This window comes from Octopus bimaculoides, chromosome 6 (genome assembly GCF_001194135.2).
Source record: "Octopus bimaculoides isolate UCB-OBI-ISO-001 chromosome 6, ASM119413v2, whole genome shotgun sequence".
Lineage (NCBI taxonomy): Eukaryota > Metazoa > Mollusca > Cephalopoda > Octopoda > Octopodidae > Octopus > Octopus bimaculoides.
In genome coordinates, this window is record NC_068986.1 from 5,583,643 (window position 1) to 5,606,863 (window position 23,221).

General features: G+C 34.0%; 2 protein-coding genes across 4 annotated transcripts in view; one reads left to right on the top strand and one right to left on the bottom strand.

Moving 5' to 3' along the window:
• Positions 1-1,263, bottom strand: part of LOC106876031 (6-phosphogluconate dehydrogenase, decarboxylating) — a 39,424-nt gene extending 38,161 nt beyond the window's left edge. Inside the window, exon 1 of the mRNA XM_052968408.1 lies at positions 1,125-1,263. Coding sequence (XP_052824368.1) covers positions 1,125-1,138 — 14 coding nt within the window. The 5' untranslated portion in view covers positions 1,139-1,263. The remainder of the gene's footprint in view (positions 1-1,124) is intronic.
• On the top strand, positions 1,259-18,386 carry LOC106881460 (translocation protein SEC62). 3 transcript variants are annotated; one of them, XM_014931852.2, is made up of 9 exons: positions 1,259-1,366; positions 7,562-7,670; positions 7,901-8,006; positions 11,682-11,808; positions 12,996-13,118; positions 14,249-14,326; positions 15,775-15,835; positions 16,117-16,236; positions 17,794-18,386. In XM_014931852.2, exons 1-9 carry the CDS (start codon positions 1,328-1,330, stop codon positions 18,234-18,236), a joined length of 1,206 nt encoding a protein of 401 aa, XP_014787338.1. In that variant the 5' UTR covers positions 1,259-1,327; the 3' UTR covers positions 18,237-18,386. The 3 variants fall into 3 exon arrangements, with proteins under 3 accessions (XP_014787338.1, XP_052824545.1, XP_014787339.1); XM_052968585.1 differs by lacking the exon at positions 1,259-1,366 and adding an exon at positions 1,685-1,717; XM_014931853.2 differs by lacking the exon at positions 1,259-1,366 and adding an exon at positions 2,446-2,481.
• Positions 18,387-23,221: the final 4,835 nt, after the last annotated feature.

Sequence of the window (23,221 nt, forward strand, 5' to 3'; positions counted from 1 at the left end):
GGTTATAATGATAAGTGGAGAATAGGCGAATGTGTTTGGGTTGGTATACCAGCTTGCTTCGATGAACAGAGGCGATTGTGATAAGTGGTTGAAAAGCAGAGTGGATAAACAATACGTCTGTGAGAAAAGGTTGAAGTGAATTGGCGGTTGGAAGCTAATATTTGGAATGTAGTGTTGCTATGTTCTGAATAAGATTGCGAGCCACTGAATTTGTAGATACCTTGCAATCTAAAATTAAGAGCAAGTAGCAATCAAACGGAACCCGGCACCCGACGAACTGCTTCTTGGTTGAAGTTATTTCACAGCATTCGTAAAAGGCATATCTTAACTTCGCCCCAAATAATATGGGTCAAACATATTGACCCGAGATCAAAAACGAAAAAAAATTAGTGTAATAGGTGTAAAACAACTTGCTGTGAACGAATATTTTGATTCGGAATTGAGTGCATTCGAAAAGACAACTAGGAAACAGAGAGAGAAGCCGGGAAATACAGATAAGATACTCGATAGTTTTACCATCCGTCAGATGGACGCAATAACATGCGTGCGACGTGACAGGGTATATAGGTCCATGGTTACCGGCACTTATAGGCATGAAAGAAAAAAGGTTGCATTTAAGCTTATTTAATGATTCAGTGGACACCAGCTAATGTCAGGTACTTAAATAGTAATAACCGAAAAGGATTTCATAAGATCGATCACTCTGCTGGAAATAGCAGTGAATATAGTCCTGAATCATCTATGATGAGAAGTTCGCTTGATCAGAGCTGACTTGATGGCTAAGCAACAATATATTGATAAAACTTTTATAAAAAGTCAAGTCATAACAGTAGCGCAGGGTGACACCGCAATATTGTGAAGTAATTAAAAAGTGTAAAGCAAATTTGGTTAAATAAATCAGTCTCATTTCATATCGTTCCAATTACGTGCAAAAGCAAAATACAGCATCGGTAATCCTGGTATAGTACGTCTTTTAACAGAAACCAAAAAGGATTGAAAGTAAATTATATTCTGTCTTTCTTTATAAATGAAAGTATTCGTGGTGCTAAAACAAGTAAAACTGTAAACTTTAAAAAGTTTAACCTTTTATCCATAATTATTAAAAGAAAAAATGTTTAACTTACTTTTGTTCTGACATTTTGCTCGCTAAAGTAATCTCTGAAGAGGACGGTGTTGACTAATTGACTGAAAGAAATTAAACAAACCAAGGTTGTGGGCAAAGCTGGTTATCTCCCTTAAATCTTAACAGTGCCATCATACGGCTCTGCGGAACAACTAATTAAGGGGAGATCATTTATTTAACACATTGACTGACTGACTGTCTGTCATGGCGGAGAAAAGGAAATCACGACGGAAACAGGACGAGGTACGAATTTCACACGTCTTTATTTCAAAGACTTCTTTTTTTTAAATAAATATTTGTGTCATAATAATTCCCATGGTATATTTTCTTGTAGCATTATCAATTCCTGAATCGCCAGCTTTGCTACATTCCTCTTTTTTTTCTGCTCCGTTAAATTTACATATGCTTGAAGTTGTAGTTAACTGTTTCTATTTATTTGAAAGGTGTGAAGATCACCAAATGTTTCACTTCACCAGTCATCTCCCAAGGATATCATAACCCATATCATATTTTCACACTTTAATAACCTGCTTACCTACTATTTTTGTGTGATATATGATTTATATGTTTCTTCCGATGACTTCTCATAATAGTGTATGTTGTGTTTGTTTTTAATTTGCATTCATTTAAAATAACGAAAATAAAAGTCTACCTGTTTACTATTAAATGTTGTTGCAGTTTAGAGGGGACGTTCGTTATAAGTGTGATGTAGTTCACATGTTTCTAATGAATGAACAGTTACTTTGTTTTGCCATCATTTAGTGCCAACACTCAATATGGTATCGTTCTCATCTTCAGAGATAACAAGTCACACATTATTTAACCATATGAATGAGTAATTAAAGTATCTAAATTTATATTCTGAATCTAGACTATTTACGCTCATCTGTATTTCCACCAATGTCTATATAACCTACATTTATATCGGCCTTTCTTTAAAAGTCTCAAGTTTCGGTTAAACCGAAACCACTGTTTGTGATACTCCTCTGACGTGTAAACCCAGTGTAAAGCAGATCAATATTTCTCCAAGAAAAACACAAAGACGTCTTTCTTTGAGGATTTTTTTCTTCTTTAGCTTAACGATATTTTTAAGAAATAAGCTGTTTTAAACAAAAAAATCCACGCAATTATAGTTAAGAATTTCGTTATTTTGATAAATTTCCGCAAACAATATTTTGAACTAAATGAATTGCCATCTTTTTTATAAACTTCTTTTCACGTCCCATCTTCAGTTGCTACTTGATTCCTTCAAAACATTGTTTGTCCTATTCATGCGAAATATCTTCTCAGAAGCACACTTTAGAATTTTTCTTTGAAACAGCAAAATTAACAGGCGTATGTCGAGAAATAAACGCCAAGTAAATATTGTTTCTTCTGTAGACAACAGGTTTTCAACGGTCCCTTTTGTTGTCGTGATATTTGTTTTATTACATTTTTAAAAATTTCTTTTCCAAACCTTCATTTCTTTTCAATTTTTTTTCTTAATTCTGAGTTTTTTTAATTTTTTTATTCAAACGTTTTCGGTTTCGAATTTAAAACGTGTAAATTATTATTAAAAATACAATTGTAAATTATTGGTAAAAGTTTTTTCTGGTTCCTAATGTGATGACTTGTCATTTTTTTCCATTTACGTTTGTATTAGTAGCGAACATAGTCGCAATTTTCATTAATTATAGTTTCAGTTAATTATAAGTATTATCATTTTACAAACTCCTATTTTTTAAGTACAAAATCATCTCAATTTAAGCAAACCATTTTAGTCTCTCAAACTAACTCAATATGTTGAATAGCTTGAAAACATTTTTGTTTTAGTTATTTTTATGATTAACATAATTTTTTTAATTGTTTACCGAGACGTAAATATTCAGCATTAATTACTATTACGCATCATGGAACAGCTTGTTCACACCACACACATACAAAAAAAAAAATTAGCATTAAACATCCCATTACAAACACTTTACCGTAACAGCCTGCACTCTTGTTCGTCCCAAGCTGTTTATGATGCACAAAAGTAAGGAATACAAAGGGGTTGGAGTTTTCCCTCATTGGAAAAGAAAAAGGGTAGTTGTTTCGGTAAATGTTTACCCTTTCACCCCCACCCCCCACACACACACACTATATAATTTTTTTTATATAGTATTTCGATGTTTCATACAATGGAAATTACTGTTCGGATAAAATTCTTGCAAACATTTTAATTTTGTATACTTACGTTCCCTCCTCTCTCCATACACACACATACGCTTCCATCCCTTTTCTCTTCCTATGAGGTAGAGGAATTTGAGAGGCCCCTATTCCGAAACCTTCCGGATTTTGAACTGTATGGTTCATAAATCGCTCAATTTATTTGCTTTAAGTGAAGTTTGGAAAAACATTAAAAAAATTTTTAACCAGCTGTTGATATTTATTTAATATTCGGAGGCGCAGGTGTTACTGGAATTGTTTGAAATATTAAGAATATGTTACCTACCTAAATTCTCTTTTAATGTGTGTTCCTTGATTTTAGTTGGGTGTCTTAACTGGTTTTATAAAATGCAGAATAGTCTGAAAGCTATTTCTATATTTACAGTTTTTTCTGTAGCGAGAACCAATCACCATCAACATAATAGTTTCCAAAGACGTCCAGCTCTTAAACTCTTATTTCAATAACTGGTCCACAGATGTACTGTTTCCTCTCTCTGTGTTTTCTACCATTCTTTCAATAGTCTCGTGCCACTTCCATTTAAGTTCTCTTGGCCTGCTCATCTCTCTCTTCTGCTTATCATTCATATTGTGTCAACCACCTCTCTCTAGATGACCCTCCCTGCCTATGTTTTTCTGGTGGCTGTTCAAGAGGAATTTGAGCCCAGTTGTTTTCACCATTCTCAGAAGTCCTGTAAAGGCCACGACAATGCCTCTTTCTCTGGACCAGGAGTTCTCAATCATTTTTTATCTATGGACCCCCTTTGACTACTATTTTATTCTGGTGGACCCCAATAACCATTTGGTGTTTAAAAACTAGTTTTATAGATACTTTCAAAATTTCTATTTTGTTTTTCACTCATTAACCTTTGTAGGTTGAACTATGTAAAATGTTAAAGAAACTGAGCTGTTTCTTGTAATGCATGATAATACATATATCTAAAGCAAAATTTTATCAGGGGCCCTTAAAATACTATTGTGGATCCCCAATTAACTATTTTGATATGTGGACCCCAGTTGAAAACCACTGCTCTAGACTAAGCTATAGAAAAAAAAATTACAAGAACAGAGCTACACTAAACATCCTAAACTCCTCACTAAAATCATTAGCAACCTTGACCTTCTTTATCTTATGTTCATATATAACTTGTACTTTTACAAACTATACCTAAATTTGACACCCCCACCAAACTACAGAACTTAAGATTCTATCAAAGCCTTCTCAAGGTCAACAAATGCAAATTGTTTTACATCCATTTCTCTCATATTGACATGGGTTGGATGAGTTTTCTGAAGCAGCGTTTTACAACCAAATACCTTTTGGTCCCATCTCATGATATGCAGGAGCACAGTGTACTTATTCTAAAACTAGAAGAGTTGTTTATTCTTAGCTAAGAAATTTCTTCTTAGAAATATGACATTGTCATTCTATATCCAGACAAAACAATATAGTATTTTAATGAACTCTCTTGTGCTTATTTCACTATAACTTTCCCTATCACTTTCAAGATTTGGTCTATCAGCTGCAGCTCTGATCCCCATTGTTACCATAGCAGTGATAAAGATAATGCTCTGACAATAACACCTTCAGCCTGACCTGATTAACTGAGTAAAGAATGAGAATAGTTTTTACATAGCTTGACATTTTCGACATCTCTTTAACTATTCCTGATAATAATTGTGTATCTTTATCTGTTTTATTTAGCTCTTCAGTTCGCCCTCATTTGCACCTTGCTCCCTCTACTTAAATATATTGGTTTCGAATTTTGGCACAAAGCCAGCAATTTGGTGGGAGGGGATATGTCAATTACATCAACCCTAATGTTCAACTGGTGCTCATTTTATTGACCCCAGAAAGATGAAAAGCAAAGTCTGCCATCAGTTGTAATGAAAAATTAACCTTGCAACAGGAATTGCTTCTTTAAATTAATGAATTAAATCTGAATGCTTGGATTCATAAAATACAATTAAAAAAAATTATTTTAGAATGTTAGGAATGAAAGTACATACTACAATGTGTAAGCCATTACATTTTGTAATTAAAGATAAAAACATCTTCATAAAAAGCAGTAAAATCAAGGACCTGATTTTGAAAAGTATATGAAATTCAAATTCTTTCTCTGAAACCTAGACAGTCTGACAACACTGACTGTCTCACGTTGGTCTACTGACAAACTGTTTTCACTGCCTTTGTTATGTTGCAATTGAACTGCTTTCCCATCTAATTATCTACTTATGTCTGGTCAGCAGTGTAAACAAAATAAAATGAACTACTCATTAATTCGTTTGATTTTCTTTAGATGTTTTGTACAAACATTAGATTAGCTAATGAAATGATTATACCAAAACAAAACAAAATTTATATTTGCTCTGTATTCACTTTCTCATTCTCTCTTATTCTTAGAAAAATAGCTATTTGTTGGAATAACGGAAATGGTAGTGTTGGTTTAAATTCCTTGCAGTATTTAATTCCATTCCCCTACATTCCAGTTTTGAATTGTACCTGAGTTAACTAATTTCTCTTGGGTCTTTAAGTGTCAGTCACATGACCCTACATCAATATGAGAAACCCTTATTGAAAGTAATAGTTTTAGCGAAATTAAGAAATGTGTTATTGTTAAATGAAACTTCATAAATTAACAGTTCTTTTTAAGTTTCCGAGTAGTGAAGCTTTTTTCAAAGAAATATAACCTTCACACCTGATACATGTGTTTAAGTAACTCAATAAGTGTATAATGATGATGTGAAGAGTCATTATTTCAAGTCTTTCATTGAACCATATTCGATGACTGGCACTTGCACCAGTGGAGCACTAACAGCACTGTCCGAGTGTGTTCATTGCCAGAGCAGATGTCTGGCTTCCGTGCTAGTGGCCCATAAATAGCACCATTTGAGCGTAATCGTTACCAGCGTTGCCTTCTAGCACTTGTGCTGGTGGCACTTTAGAAAATCATTCGAGCGAGGTCGTTGCCAGTGCCGCTGGACCGGCTCCCGTGCAGGTGGCATGTAAAAAACACCATTTTGAGCGTGGCCGTTGCCAGTACCGTGTGACTGGCCCTCGTGCCAGTGGCACGTAAAAGCACCCACTACACTCTCGGAGTGGTTGGCGTTAGGAAGGGCATCCAGCTGTAGAAACTCTGCCAGATCAGATTGGAGCCTGGAGCAACCGTCTGGCTTGCCAGTCCTCAGTCAAATCGTCCAACCCATGCTAGCATGGAAAGCGGACATTAAACGATTATGATGATGATGCTGAATAACATATGCTGAAATATCTTCATAGATATTTCCAAAGCTCTCTTGCTCTGTATAAGGTCTGTCCTACATTGAATCAACTGAGAGCTGATTTTGTTCTCATGTTTGTGTATTTTACAAGTGGACATTACTTTTGACATATTACTGCTTTCTCAACTTACTGTAGGTCTCAGTCTCTGTTAAATCAGTGCATATATAGGTTGTCATTTTACATGCCATGGAGATTTTCTCATTGCCTGTCCTTCATTCTTCTGCAGCATCACATTTCAGGCACCTGCATCTTGTTGTCTCTAATATGACAACAATTTTTTTTAAACTCTTTTGATACCAACAGGCTTGAGTCAGTTCCTAATTCTATACTACAAACTTGATGTTTTGAAATGATCAGTATTAAAACTTTCCATCAAAATTTCATGTTAATTTATGTTTCAAGCACCAGCCTAAAAATAACTTGATTATTTTGATAAATTAATTATTTTTTACAATTAACTGATAATCACAAAAAGGTTAACTATTTTCAATTATTGGATGCTCTGCTGATTCTACTTTCAATAAGAATTAGGTCCTCCAGTGTTCACAAAATCTGCAACTACCTTTTAACCCAGTTGCTCATTCAAACATGTTGATTTATGAAATGTTTTTGTATCATCTTGCAAGAGCTTTCCATTTCCTTTCTCACTACCCAATGGAAATTATCAATTTAGAAGAAAAAGTGAGAATTGCAAATGGACATTTGATGCTTCAAGGTTACTGTATGTAGTTGTCAACTTGCAGCAATTTAAGAGGGACATTATGTCAACCTCCCTGGCTTTGAAGGGGTCTCTAAAGGCCACAGATACAGCTTCTTCTTCCAGATCAAACCAATAAAATAATAATCTTGTTTTATTATCTGTAATAGCATTTTTTTATGAAGTATTGTTTAAATGAATGTTTTGGAATGGAGCTATGTAAATTAACTAAATTTTTAACGATTTTGTTTAATTTTTTTTTTTTTTATCCTAGGAGAAAGAAACCCCTACAAAAGAAGAATATGCTGTTGCCAGATATCTTCGCTTTAATAACCCGGTGAAAGAAGGTCGTTTGGCTGGCATAACAGTGACATGTTTTATTGGTGAGCAATATGATTTCTGAAATAAGTTAAAATGTGTTGAGAAAAATATGATTTCTGAAATAAGTTAAAATGTGTTGAGAAAAATATGATTTCTGAAATAAGTTAAAATGTGTTGAGAAAAATATGATTATGCTTATGTAATTAGTAAAGTGTATGTTTCTAAACTTTGCTTAATTCTAAAATTACTAATTTATTTAATAGATTAAGAGGAATCTTTTCTTCTTTTTTAGGGTGCAAAGCTGTTGATGCTTTAATGCAGTCTAAATGGTCTGCTTCAGAAAATAAGACCAATTCTTTGTTTACCACCAGACAGTCATGTACCAACTATCTTGGCAGGTAAGAAGTTTAATTCGTTTTATTTGTGTAATGAGAATTGCTTTATTTAGTTGAATATTTTATACAGCAAACATTCAAAGGCTTCATTCATTTCATCATTACTTTGTTTTTTGTATTCTTTATGACAAGTGGAGGCGCAATGGCCCAGTGGTTAGGGCAGCAAATTCGCAGTCATAGGGTCACGGTTTTGATTCCCAGACCGGGCGTTGTGTGTGTTTATTGAGCGAAAACACCTAAAGCTCCACAAGGCTCCGGCAGGGGATTGTGGCGAACCCTGCTGTCCTCTTCCACCACAACTTTCTCTCACTCTTACTTCCTGTTTCTGTTGTGCCTGTAATACAAAGGGTCAGCCTTGTCACTCTGTGTCACGCTGAATATCACCAAGAACTACGTTAAGGGTACACGTGTCTGTGGAGTGCTCAGCCACTTGCACATTAATTTCACGAGCAGGCTGTTCCGTTGATCGGATCAACTGGAACCCTCGACGTCGTAAGCGACGGAGTGCCAACACTCTTTATGACAAGCATAAAACCTATGACATGTAGAGTTAACTAAGCTGTTAATTTCTTGGTTTTAACAAAAACTTTAAATATATTTGTTTCTTTAGTTGACCAGTAAAAGAAATTGAAAAATTTCATCAAAGCACAGAAATTGTCATATTAATCTCTCATTTTTTTGTAGTACACTATTCTATGATATGAGGGGGTGCTGAAAAGTTCTTGGCTTTGGGTAAAAGACAATACAGGAGGATCAGTTGATTAAGATTTTATGCAACATATTCCCTTCTCAGATTCACACACTTATTGCAGTGAACCTTCAGTTTTTCTAAGCCTTGTAAAAGAACTCGGAAGGATGAGCCTCCAACCAAGCCTTTTGTGATACCCTTAAGGCCAGGAACTTTTCAACACCATGTGTATTTAAATATTTTCAGTTATACATCTTTGATATCCATTTTCCATGCTGGTGTGGGTTAGATAAGTCTACAATAAAACATCTCTCTATACTTCACATTCTTTTCTCTCTTTTATGAACTTAAGTTTTCTTGCTCTAACCTAATAATTTTCTTTTAGTTTAGTTTATTTCTATCAGAACGCTTTTTACTGATTAGGGTATTTAGCCCCCAATCATATGGTCATGGGTTCGATTCCCAACAACGCATTGTGTCCTTGAGCAAGACACTTTATTTTATATTGCTCCAGTCCACTCAGCTGGCAAAAATGAGTTATGGCTGTAATTCAAAGGGCCAGCCATGTCACATTTTGTGTTATATTGAATCCCCTGAGAACTGCATTAAAGACACACGTGTCTGTGGAGAGCTCAGCCACTTGCACATTAATTTTTACGAGCAGGCTGTTCCATTAATTGGCTCAACTTGAACACTTGTCATAACTGATAGAGTACCAGTTTTATTCATCATTTACGTACATATATTCTTCAACAGACAATGTAGTGAGAATTAGGTCCTCAGAAGTCAAAGTTCTTGTGAATGTCTATTCTAGAATTCTTTCATGATTGTTTCAAGATTTGTCTCAAAGCATAACTATGATGAATACAAACTTAGGCAGGGAATTTTTTTTCTTCCTTTTACTTTGTCTGGAGGAAGAGACTGAGGCCCATGGTCTTCACAGACTAGTAAAATTGAGGCCATCAACATTCTTCTTGAACAGTTGCAAACTGACATGTGCAGGAAAAAATTGCAACGGATTGGTGGTGGGACTAGCACCTGTGGTGTGGATACAAGAAGAGAGATTAGTAATTTGAGATTGTTTGACCTGAGATGGTGCAACACTAGCCAACTTCAAGAAGCATAAGCCCTTGTAGTAGCAGTATAAAATTTAGAGAGAGGTGGCAGCACTTAGAGCCACAACTTGATGTATGTTAATGAGTGATTTCATGTTAATCAGTCAAGTGGTCTTTTGTTAGCTGTTGTCTAAGATGTCAGTGCTTACAGCAGCAGCAGCAACACTTTCCCAGATGAAGGCACAGTTGCCCATTGTGAGTCTCATTTGAACTTGGTTGCGGGTTGTTGGGGATGAAATATTTTTGTACACTGCAGAGGAAGGCCATTTTTTTATGATGCAGCATTTCCCATGTCAAGGATGTTTTTCAGCCACAGGAAATCATTAGTGATGAGGACACCTAGCATTTGAAGCTATCACGACAGTTTCAGGCTGTATGCAGTTGATGTTTAAAGAGGAGCAATGTGTGCAGAAACTGTGTGGTGAACCTAGCAGAGTGAAAATAGTGTTTGAGATTTGCTTAGTGTGTAGAGTTGGATGTAAAGTGTGAGTTTTCTCAGCATAAGTACTGCTTACAGAATCCTCATGCTCAAAAAGTGAAGGAAAAGTTGTCAGGGATCCTTTGGCAGGGGACTAAAATAAAAATTGCTGCAGTTTAGGAGGCAGGAGAATTTAGGGGCTGTGTGATGTGCAAAGGTAGCTTTTGCAGTTTGGATGATGGCTTTGTGGAAGTTGTGTTACTGAGTAAGAGCTCTTCAATTTGTAAAAGTGGGTGATTGTTGGCAGTATTTTTTTTTATTGAACTGTTATGGTTAGTCTGTCAGCCAATCACTTGGAGAACTTGTGACTGAGTTTCGTTTGTGAGTGGTTTGTGAGAGACCTGCTTAAGAGGTTGGTTTCATTCGCTCATTTAGTTGTTACTGATAGATCAGTGGTGAAGTGTAAGTGCTGCATGAGAGGGAACTCCAACCAGTTGTGAGAGTTGAAATCACCCTCACATGAGACATACCTAAAGACCATCACCTTCCTGCTTTGTAGTCTCCCAGTACAACATTAATCTTTATGCTCTCCAACACTATTGACTGTTCACCAATGCATGAAGCTTTTCCTGAAAAAAAGGAGACAAAAAATTGTCAAATTTAACCTAAACAGCCGGTATATATGTAGAGACACTGTCACTTTTCTCTACTATTTGAGTAAAGAGTGCAACCTGAACAGCAGAGATGCACTGGAGATAAAGATTGAGAGGTTTGTCTCATATTAGTAAGGAGCAATCTATGGGGTTACGGTTGGGTCAAAATCTATGGATGTTTAAGGGAAGATTGTTCAGCAATTTTAGTTTTTGTCATCTAAGGAAAGGTAGAGAATGTTGATATTCCATAGGGTCATAATAACCCTTTGGTTGGAGGAGCCTGGTCAAAACACTTGTGACAGTGGACTGTGCTAAAGCCATATACATGTCAAAAGTCAGTGTTGAACTGGGCAGTGTTATGTGTTTACCACACAAAAAGATGGGATTTGAGGCTCTATGCCACATGCAACCAAATTAGACAAATAATGACCCATAGTCAGTGTGTGTGTATATATCTTGTGTGGCACCATGTAAAAGTGCCCGTCCGGAGCCACATAAAAGCACCTGTATGGTGCCATGTGACAACCTGTCTGATCCATACCAGCATGAAATGAATGTTGATGATATAGGTTATTGCTCTACAAAAGTATAAATATATTCCACTCCAACTTTCATAATAGACCATGTCATTTTATTATTGTTAATTACAGTCAATTTCCTTAGTCGACACCTTAGGAAAATTAAGACATTCTAGGGTTGATTGTATATGAGAATTCAAACTAATGAGTATATAAATGCAACTATTTCAAACTATTAAAATTTTTTTTTTTTACTAAATAGCTTACACTTTGATTACACTTCCAGATTACTAACAAAAGGCCTCTTTCACCGGGCCATTCGGATAGAAAAGAAAAAATCAGATCGTACAAAAACAAAGAAGAAATCTATCAAGGCTGGAAGTGAAGAAGAGACCAATCTAGAAGAAGATAAGGTTTGTGCTATAATGATAGAAATTAACTTACGTGTAATCTAAATATGTAATGGTTATTAAAGATACTGGCGATTTTCTCTTTGATATGTATATATGTGTTACTCGTACAAATAATTCTGGTAGTTTACAATAATTGGCAATTAAGTACAGTTTTAATCCATAATGGTTATAATTGTATTTTTAAATTTGATTAGTTGTCTACGACTGAAGATAATTTTTGTTGTACATTGATATATATATATATATATTTCTTGCTTATAAAACAAGAAACATCTACATTTTACTGAGTAACTATTTCCATTTATATCTACATTCTTTCTGTGTTGTATTTCATAAACTGTTGTAAATGAATAGAACATTGCACAAGTCACTTATTATAATTTTTTTTTACATATTCTTTAGTAAAAAATTGAGCAGTTTGCCTTAGTTCCTATATATGATATATATGGTCTATGTGAAGGCATGTGGTTTAGCAGCTAAGGGTATTCTGCTCACAATTGTATGGTCATTTGTTCAGTTCCTAGCCTCATGTTGTGTCCTTGAGCAAGACACTTTATTTCATGTTGCTTCAGTTCACTCAGCTGGTAAAAGTGAGTAGTACCTGTATTTCAAATGGCCAGCCTTGGCACATTTTGTATCATGCTAAATCTCCCTGAGAACTACATTAAGTGTATGCATGTCAGCCGCTTGCACATTAATTTCATGTGCAGGCTCAAACTGGAACCCTTGTTGCTGTAATCAACGGAGTGCCACATATATGGTCTATGTACTTTATTTCTCTTGTTACATTGAAATACAGATTGCTTTTAACATCTAAATACAAAAAGAACAAATAACGTATAAATGTACAAGTCAGTTGAGGATTGCTCACTCTTTCTCTATGTGCTGTGCAGCAAAACTTTTGCAAGTTCATATTCTCATCAATGAATGACTATTTTATGTACTCTATAGTATGTATCTTTCATGATGGAAAGAGGCGGGGTGGCATGCATAACTCTTCATTAATTCTCAGACTGGACACCAGAATTGCTATTTTACAAACATTGAAAATATTCCTATAGCAAAATGACTTGTCATTGACTGATTCATGTAACACAAATTAGTTAACTATTTATTGTAAATTATTCTAATAGCTAAAGTGAGAATTTAAAAAATTATGTTTCTGTATTCATTTTGTATTTATCAAGGAGAAACGAAGTAAAAAAGACAAGAAAAGCAAGAAAGAAAAAGAGAAAGAGAAAGAAAGTGACCGTGAAGGTGAAAAAACAGATGACACTGAAAAGAAAAAAGAAGAAAAGGAAGAAAAGAAGGTTGATATTTTTATCTCTTAATTTGAACAATAAGCAAAATTTACATTCAAATATAACCTCACCATAATGCACTATAGCAGATTGTGTCTATTGACAAGGCATTATTGCTGTGTGTGCATGAATTTACCTGTTACATTAATCCTTTTCTAATATAACTTGCAAAATAGCCGATTTGAAAATATGATAATTTGTCAGATTCAACCACCACCATTTTAGCATTCAATTTTCCATGTTTGCATGAGTCAGACGGAGTTTATTGGGGCAGATTTTCTACAGCTTGTTGCCCTTCCTGTTACCAACCTTCACTTGTTTCCAAATAAGGTAATATTTCCCCATGGCCAGACATGTCCTCATAGAATATTAGAAATGAATGACACTGCTTGTCTGACAGTGACAATCACATGATATCAAAAATAAGGAGACACAATCACACTCATCTATATGACAGGCTTCTTTCAGTTTCCAACTTCAAAATCCACTCACAGGGCTTTGGTCAGCCTGGGGCTGTAGCAGAAAACACTTGCCCAAGGTGCCATGTTGTGGACTGAACCCAGAACCCTATAGTTGGGAAACAAACTTCTTACCACACAGCCATGCTGATATATTTCTCCATTGATAGTATGTACTAGTTAGGTTCAAAATTAGAGATCTTCTTAAGAGACTCCAGTGTTTCATATTTCTTAGAGCTATGAAATAGGTGAATATTTTCATAATACATAATTTATATACTTGTGTGAAAACCATATTCAGGGGAAAACCATATTCAGGGATAAGTTTCAATCCATATTTTGCATAGAAAAGTTGGTAGAAAGCTTTTATAATGGGAATCTATATAGAAGATAAGACTGCAAAGGCAAGGAAGCTTTCCAACTTATGTTACCTTTCTATATTATAATAATTCTGTTGCTTAGCCAATCAGAAATGCTTTTATGAGATTAGAGAAAAAGAGGGAGAGAGAAACATCCATGGCGTGAGGTATGAGAAAAAATTTTTCATTACTGACTACATAAAATAGAGTAAAAGAGTTTATTGTTAATCTATTCACCTTGGTTTTATATACTTGAATAATCTATAATTTTTCCTTCAAATTTATCTCTTTTTTTTTTTTTTTTTTTTTTTTTTTTTTTAAGGATGAAGAAAAGAAAAAGAAAGAGAAAAAGCTAAAACTTGGTATGCCAGATGACCAAAGATTCATTGATGGAGATGAGGTATTCATTCTTGTTTGTCTGTTGTTTTTATTGAATTTGCTGAGCATTTTCTTACATTTTCTATCATTTTAATACTGCTTAGTGTAAAATGCAGTCTGTGAATGGCAACATTTGAAGTATTGGAAAATGAAGGAACCAGATCTGTAAAAGTGCTAAACTGTCAGATTTGTGGTTTAAGACTATTTCTATTTAATTATTCTGTGAATGTTTTTAACTGATTAAATAAAAATAACAATAAATATTTAGCAACTAAAAATATTTGTTTACTGGGGTACAAACTGCATTTCAAGTTTGTACTGATCATAAATGTTGTTATAATACACTGTATTTTGTCACATCAATGGTAGTATTTAATCAATAATTAAGCTTTTGAACTGTATTATAATATGAAGATGTGATTGCCAGATTTATTTATTACAAAAAACCTATAGCTTTGAAATACTTTGTGTATCAATTATATCATAAATCAAATTCTGTTCAAAAGTAAGAAAAGAGAAATTAAATATAAATGGAGAATTGGTAACAACTTGATGCTGACATTTTAATTTCATTTGATAATATAATTTTAACAAATCACAGACTAATAGTTTATGATCCATTTTTTTGGCTATTTAATTTCTCACTCTCTTAGCCACCACTGGCAGCTATGAATAAGTTATTTCATTTTATTTTATTCACTACACTTAGCTCTTATTAAATAGTGAACTTGCTACTGACTTAGCCTCTACAGACTAACATCTACAAATTTCAAAGCATGTTATGTGTCTATCTTTGGCTGCAATCAATTATGCTTGTGAACATTTTGACATTAGGAAAATATGTCTAAACATTTCTACAAACATTATCCCTTTGACTTTTAGCATCTTTTCTGTAACAACACACCATAGCTAATTGACTTATGTGTGTATCTTCTTACAAGCACTTACATGTAAACTCTGCCTTGCGTGATATGTAAATTAAGATATGTTTTAAACATATGCTTACAAGCCATATGTGTAATTATACCAATAAGATCAGATGAGGTCTTGTTCTTCTTGATGGCAGGTAGGATATAAAGAGAAAATGTGTATATCCATTATTGTTATCTGTACAACTCATTGACCATGTGGTCAATAAAATAGAGAATATGCAACCATGAAGGAAAAATAGAATCTTTAGCCATGTGAGAAGTGTGACACTACATGAGGGACAGAATGAGTCATGAATCTGATTTTCTTATGAATCATGCTTTTAAAATAAGATAAGCATGTAGCTAAGCAATTTGAGTTGATAATTCAAACCAGTTTATATTGATTGGTACAATACAAAGTTTGTATTGTTGATCTTATATTGATCAATATGGACTTTTTAAGTTTTGATACAGTGAAATAATGTTCCATGACTCTAAAATTTTATTCTAATAAAAATTTCTCTTTTTAAATTAAAACCTTTTTTTTTTTTTTTTTAAGGTTTATGTTTGGATCTATGATCCTGTTCCTGTAAAGACTTTCATTATTGGGCTTCTCATGGGTAAGTCTTGCTAACATTTATATTTGAGAAATAATTATTTGATGATTATATTTAAGAAATACACAAATACTATGATTTATAGTATTTTGTAATCTTATAACATCAGTGTAATATGTGAATATAATCTCTTATGAAGAATATTGTTTTTCAAGTATTTAAATCTGTTACCTGTAAAGACAATAGCAGTTATGTTCTTTCAAATAAATGCTCTAAATTGACTGACATTACATAAAATTTTTGCTTTTACAAATTTACAAAATATGTTTTCTCTTTCTTGGCAGTTCTTGGTGCCATAGCATTGTGTCTGTTTCCTCTTTGGCCAGAGGAAGTGAGAATAGGTGTTTATTATTTAAGTTTGAGTGGTGCTGGGTTCCTTGCATTCATTCTGGTCCTCTTTGTTGGTAAGCATATTTGTCTTTTGATTTTGTTGCAATTAAAATTGTTTATTTATATTTCTCTTCTTTTAAATTATATATTACTAGAGGATGATACGTCAAGTTTGCAAAATAGGGAACATACCTCTAGGTTTGCTGTAAATTATAACAATTCAGTTTTTGCATGTCAGATGTAACAGCATCATTTGTATACATTAATTTACTTAGTTTCAATCAGCACACAAAGTGTTGGTTATAATAAATTTGAATTATAAAGTATGGCTGTACGGTTTCTAAGTTTATTTTGCAACCATATGGTTTCATGTTCAATTCTATTATGTGACACCTTGATCAAGTGTTTTCTACTATAACTTTGAGCTGACCTATTCCTTGTGAGTGAAATTTGGTTGGTGGAAACTGTACGAAAGCCTGTTTGTGTGTACTCAAGTGCTTGCTTACAAGGGTAGGCTGACCAAGATGCTCTCATGGAATGTGATCAAATGAGGTTTATTTTTCAATGTAGTCCTCTTTGCAGTTCACACACTTCTTCCATAGGTATTGCAGTGCTTGGATCCCATTGGTCAAAAAAGTCATCAACAGTAGATATGATGTCACCATCACTGCGATACTGGTTCTCAACCAAGTGTTTTTTCATGCTGATAGACAGATGGGCCCAAATTGTGAGAATAGGGAAGGTGATCAACCAGTTGAAAGCCACAGTCATGCACAGCAGCCATTGAAGCCAAGTACTTGTGTGCTGGAGCATTCTCCTGATGAAATGACCCTTTCATCAGTTTTCCTGGGCATTTGGTCTTGATTGTCTTTTGTAACTGCTTCAGCAAGTTTGGCATAGTACTCTCCATTGATGGTGTGGCCCTCTTGAAGATAGTGGGCAAGAAATGTAAAATAAAGTTTCTTATAAACAACACAAACACTTTGTAATTTAATAGTTTTCAATGTGATGCCTGTTAAACAGAAATTATTTTTATTTGATGAAAATTTAATAAAATCTCATCATAAGTAAGTGAAAATATGCTGGGGGTGAATTTTACACGAGTAGAAACTTTTTTTAACAAATTTTATCCTGAAAATCACCTGCATAAATTACATGAGTTTTTATGGTATATATAAATTACATGCCATTTCATGTTTTGAGCTTTTGGAATATTAACGTAGCAGTAGTCAAAAGTGTTAATGCCACTCCCAGTGATGAAGGGAACTAGCCTGCAAGAGCCCTGTGCTACCTAAAAAAAAGCATTCGTGCTGGCGCCACATACAAGCACTCATATCGGTGCCACATTAATAGCACCTGGCACACATTGTAAAGTGATTGCTATTAGGAAGGGAATCCAGCTGTAGAAACCAAGCCAAATCAAACTGGAACTTGGTGCAGCTCTCCGGCTTGCCAGTATTGGAAATTTCTGATGATGATGATGAATTCTAACTAATCACATGTGAGTAAATATATGTATGTAATCCAGTGTAAACTGACTGTATGTGTTGTATATTTTGTGGTATTGTTTGCTGCAAAACAATTAAAAACTTTCTTTAACTTGACTTAATTTTCTTTCTTATTCATTTCAGTTCGTTTAATACTGTTTTGTGCTATATGGATGTGTACTCTAGGTAAACATCACTTCTGGTTTCTACCAAATCTCAATGAAGATGTTGGTTTCATTGATTCATTCCGGCCACTTTATAAACATGAAACTTATGCACCCAAAACTAAAGATTCTGACAAAAAAATAAAAGAAAATGATAAAGATGGTTTAAACAATGGCTCGGGTGATGCCACAGTCTCTACAACTGCAACATCACCAGTGAATGAAACTCAGTCTGTCTCAACAGAAAAATCCTATGAAGAAAATAAGACTCCCAGTGAAGGGGGTACTGAGAGTGACGCTAGTGATGACCAGGAAGGTTTTGAACTAGTGGATAAAGAGGAGTTGAGTGATGAAGAAGACAAAGAGAAAAGCGAGACAGAAAACATGACAGAGGTATCTGAAGAATCTAAGAAAGACAAGTAAAGATTTTGCTATTCTTTAAAACACTAACAACCAAAGACAATGGGGGAAGACATTTTAATGGAATGTGCGGTTTTGGGAAACCTCAAAAGGGATGGATAAAGATATTGTATAAATATGTATAAGGAAAATACAAATAAAATTATAACAATATTTTGGTGAAGATCGCTAATTATTACAGTATATCTGCTAGAAAATACAGCAAGAAAGTGGAGACAGGTTCAAAATTTTTATTCAACCAATTATAAACTTTATTTTAAAATGGAGTATAAATTGGAAATAAAAGAGAGAATCTTGGATAAAATATAGCCAAAATCGTTAAATTTCTGAATAGCATATATAACAAAGCTCTTTCTCTCTACATCTGCTTTCATCATTTCTTATTTTCTCTCTTTCCTTCTCCTTATATCTCTATTTTGGATAGAAATAAATGGATAAGCTTTGCATCAAATGAGTATGCGCATTGCTATTTAATCAGATATTTATCCAGATGCTTATTGAGGTTAATGATGATACTTGGATTAGTCTAATTTTACTCGATTATTGAAGCATAAATTTATATTCCTTTACAGATTAATGCACCTAGAAAATAACTATTTTACTTATTTTTTCCCCCTTTAAATATAAAAAGCAGTGTGTAATTACTACATTTTAACCATTTAAAAAGATGTATAAATTAAAAGGTTTTTCTTTTATTTTTATCTTTAGTTTGACTAAAAAATAAAAATTTTATTAAAAATACTCAATGTGGAGAATAGTAAAATATTGTTGATATCTGACATTGGTAAATGTCATTGAGGGAGGTAGGGGATAGATGCTGGATTCAGCCTAAGTGAATAACTGGTTATTTTATCAATCTCAAGATGGATGAAAGGCAAAGCTGATGCTAGTAGAATTTGAAATCAAAGGCTAGATATACCGAACTGAATACTGATAATCATGTAAAGCAAATTATAATGTTATTTCCTAAACATATTTTATTAATATATGGCTTTAGAAGTTTTCCATAACCATGTTCACTGGAGAGTTGAAATATCTTCATACTGTTGAAATTATTCCATTTCTCTTAGAAAAACCATGTATTTTATTTCAGTTCAATTTTATTTCTTTAGTAGATAATGTTTTGTTTATAGCAATTTTTTTGTTAAATATTCATATCTTTCTCCAATTATCTTCTTCCACTTAGTAAATTCTACCTAATCACCGTTCTAGGTGTCTGACTTAAATCAGCAGTAGCAAATACTGTTCTTTGTCCAACACTATATATATATACAAAATCAAACGTATGACAATTGCACATGAACTTGCTGAATGTGTTGTACATGCTTTCTTTCTATGTACGTATTTAAACAAAACAAAAAACATGAGCTATCTTAGCAAGTCATCAGTGTTGTTTTGGCTGATTCCCATAATCAGATCATTATCTTGCCTTATATTACTTTTCCATTGTTTTTATTTTTTGTTTGTTTGGTTTGTTTTTTTTACACATTACTTCATAACAATCCCTTGGAATGTTCATCATCTTCACATTTTGTAAAATCATTTACATCTTCATTTGTTTAAGAATCAAAATTTTACCAGGGGAAAACTTGCCTTTATTTATATCTGATAGTATATTATACAAGTTACATATATTTCTTTTTTTTCTTTTCCTTGTAGACCACTAAAATAAACATTTTTTTTTTCTTGTTTCAAAATTCTTTTCTGTCTATTTTACATTTTAGTTATTTTTTTCTTTTTTTTTTAAATTTTATTTTCACTCAATGGAAAAAAACATTTCACTCTTTCATTCTGTTTTACATTTTAGTTCAAGATAATCTTTTCATTTATACTGAAAAGAATTATCTAAATTTGACTTTTTTTTTTGTGTGTGTCATCAGTACTTTGTTTCAAAATTTCATTTCATGAAATCCATGTCTTAATCTGTAAGTTTCTTAAAATATTAAAAAATATTTACGTTTATAGATGCATTTTTAAAAAAAAATTTACACTCATATTTTATAGCAAATTACTTCCGGTATCTGATCATCTACATATAGCTTGATTTAAATTACAAATTTTCAATTTTCCCATTTATTTAACTATCTCCCATAGAATGAGTGATCAAGGATCAGTTACTTTAAATGGCTACCATCAGTCATTAGAATGAAGTAGCTTTGAAAAGTTAAATTCAGGGGAATCATCATCATCAGTTAACGTCCGCTTTCCATGCTAGCATGGGTTGGACGATTTGGCTGAGGACTGGCAAGCCAGAAGGCTGCATCAGGCTCCAATCTGATCTGGCAGAGTTTCTACAGCTGGATGCCCTTCCTAATGCCAACCACTCCGAGAGTGCAGTGGGTGCTTTTACATGCCACTGACCAGAGGGCCAGTCACACGGTACTGGCAACGGCCACGCTCAAAAAAGTGTGTTTTACGTGCCACCTGCATGGGAGCCACTCCAGTAGCACTGACAACGACCAAGCTCTGGCAGGTGATATATATAGTACATATGCTATAGTCTTCAAGCTTTTGTTGTCATATCTCTAGTAATTATCGTAATCTTTTAGTATTTAAACTGGCCATATCTGGCCTAAGTATTCTCCCTGTTTTATGTTAAAACCAGCCTCTTACACCTATGCTCCAATGTCATTCTTAAAAGAAACAATCACATTATCAACATCTTGAAGCAATGAAATAATACAGGGTTTCTTCAAAAAAATGTGAATAGATATGTATTAACATTTGACAGAATAATCCGAGTGCTAGAGACATAAACATTGCCCTGTAAATATTGAATTAGTGATTCAAGCCCACCATCATTTTAATTTGTGTTGGAAGATTTGCAGCACACATTTCTGTATGCATCTCAGTCCAACATCAATTCTGATTGAAATATGTAAATGTGCTTGCTGTGTTTTCATCATACTACATATATCCTCAACCACCAAATTGTGGCATACACACAATCCGTACACATACTCTTTTACTCATTTCAATCATTTGACTGTGGCCATGCTGGAGCACCACCTTTAGTCGAAGAGATCGATCCCAGGAATTATTCTTTGTAAGCCTAGTATTTATTCTTATCAGTCTCTTTTGCCAAACTGCTAAGTTTCGGGGACATAGAACACACCAACATCAGTTGTCAAGCAATGGTGGAGGGACAAGCAAAAACACACACACACACATATATATATATACACATGTATATATACATGATAGGCTTCTTTCAGTTTCCATCTACCAAATCCACTCACAAGGCTTTGGTAGGCCTGAGGCTATAGTGGAAGACACTTGCCCAAGGTGCAATGCAGTGGGAATGAACCCCGAACCATGTTGTTGAGAAGCAAGCTTCTTACCACACCTGCACCTATAACATGTTCACTTCCATTTAGATCAGGATAGTTTTTCTTTGCTACTTGGACCAATGCCTTGGATTTCTGATTGCACATTAATGTTACTCATTAAATAGGCTTTCCTCAACTCATTTCTTTAATCCCTACATTCACTCCTGATGTTTCACTATAGAACCTATGCATTGACTCATGATTCACAACATTTAGCATATTTATACATACTTTATTTTTATTTTCATAATGATGGCAAAAAATTTGTCTTAAAATTTTTTTTTCTACTTCTGTCTAGCCACTAGGTTATTTACAAGTTCCACTTAACTGCATTAATAGTGTTAACCAGATGCTAGGACTTGTCTGTTTTTAGCAAGCATTTTGAACAGTCTCCAGTTTTCAAGCAACTCCAGATCTGATGCATTTGAGTTTTGGTTTCTTGTCACTCTATCATAGAAGCCAGTGCCTTTTTGAGCAATCCTTTTCAAGCCATTCCCTTTCTGGTATTATTATTCTAACCTGTAGAATTACATATCTTATATTGTTTCATGAGACTCTTGGCCATCTTAATTTTCATTTTGTCTGACTGAAGTCCCTTCAATTTCAAGTTTTCATAGTTCAGATTATACATTGAGAACCAATTAATCAGCTTAATAAAAAACTGTGCATCCATGAGAACTTCTTTATAATGAGCACAGGTATTGGTATATGCCATGTCCACCATTACATTAAATTCTTCAGTCGAGTACTGGTAATTTAAACTTCATTTTGTTAAATCATGCTTTTAAAATAACTAAAACACTATATTCTTCATCTATTAATAGCTAAAATATTGGATCATCCCATAAATAATGTGGTTTTTTATACTTCTTTTGTTTTTCAAAATTAAGATAAGCTAATATCTTTTTTAATCTAAAATATACTCTCCTTCATTTTCTACAATGCTCTTCCATCTATCTGGTTTATTTGCAAGGCCTCTCTTCCAAAATTTACTTGTCCATGACGAAAAATACTCCTCCAGTACTGTTCAGACCTTGTCTACAGAATTCATAATCTTTCCGTCCAAATGATTTTGAAGACGAGCAATGTCCAGCGAATATGGTGAGTGGGGCATTGTTTCCCATTCAAACTGCTCCAGCCTTTGGAATGTCATTCTTGCTATATGTGGCCAAGCATTATCCTGATGGAAGAGCACATTTCATCTTGAAACCAAAGATGGTCGTTTTTCTTTTAGCACTGACTTAAGCTGCTCGCAGTAGATTTCCTTTGTTATCATTTGGTTTGGGTTTAAAAGTTCAAAGTGGACTAAACCTTTCATATCCCACCAAACAGATAACAACATTTTATGTGGGTGAAGACCTTCTTTAGCCTGGGGTGCTGGTGTTTCTACTTTCCCTACCCACTGTCTTCAGCGTTTGACATTTTTACAGAGAACCCATTTCTTGTCACCAGTCACTATTTGGTCCAAAAAAAAAAAAGGTTCATTCGTGAGACATGATAGTAACTCTATGCACGCAATTAGACTCAGAAAGTTTGTGAAGAACCCATTGACCCAATTTGCTTACTTTTCTGATGGCACACAGGTGTTGATGACCAAATTCAAGCTTCTCTGCTAATTCCTCAACAGTTATAATGGGTTTGCAGAACATCCTCATCGAG

Bases quoted from the DNA above. Each gene is read 5' to 3' on its own strand.
- LOC106881460 (XM_014931852.2), top strand. From the start codon at position 1,328: ATGGCGGAGAAAAGGAAATCACGACGGAAACAGGACGAG. The intron at 7,671-7,900 runs GTGAGCAATATG...CTTCTTTTTTAG, and splicing joins AACAGTGACATGTTTTATTG to GGTGCAAAGCTGTTGATGCT. The intron at 14,327-15,774 runs GTATTCATTCTT...TTTTTTTTTAAG, and splicing joins GATTCATTGATGGAGATGAG to GTTTATGTTTGGATCTATGA.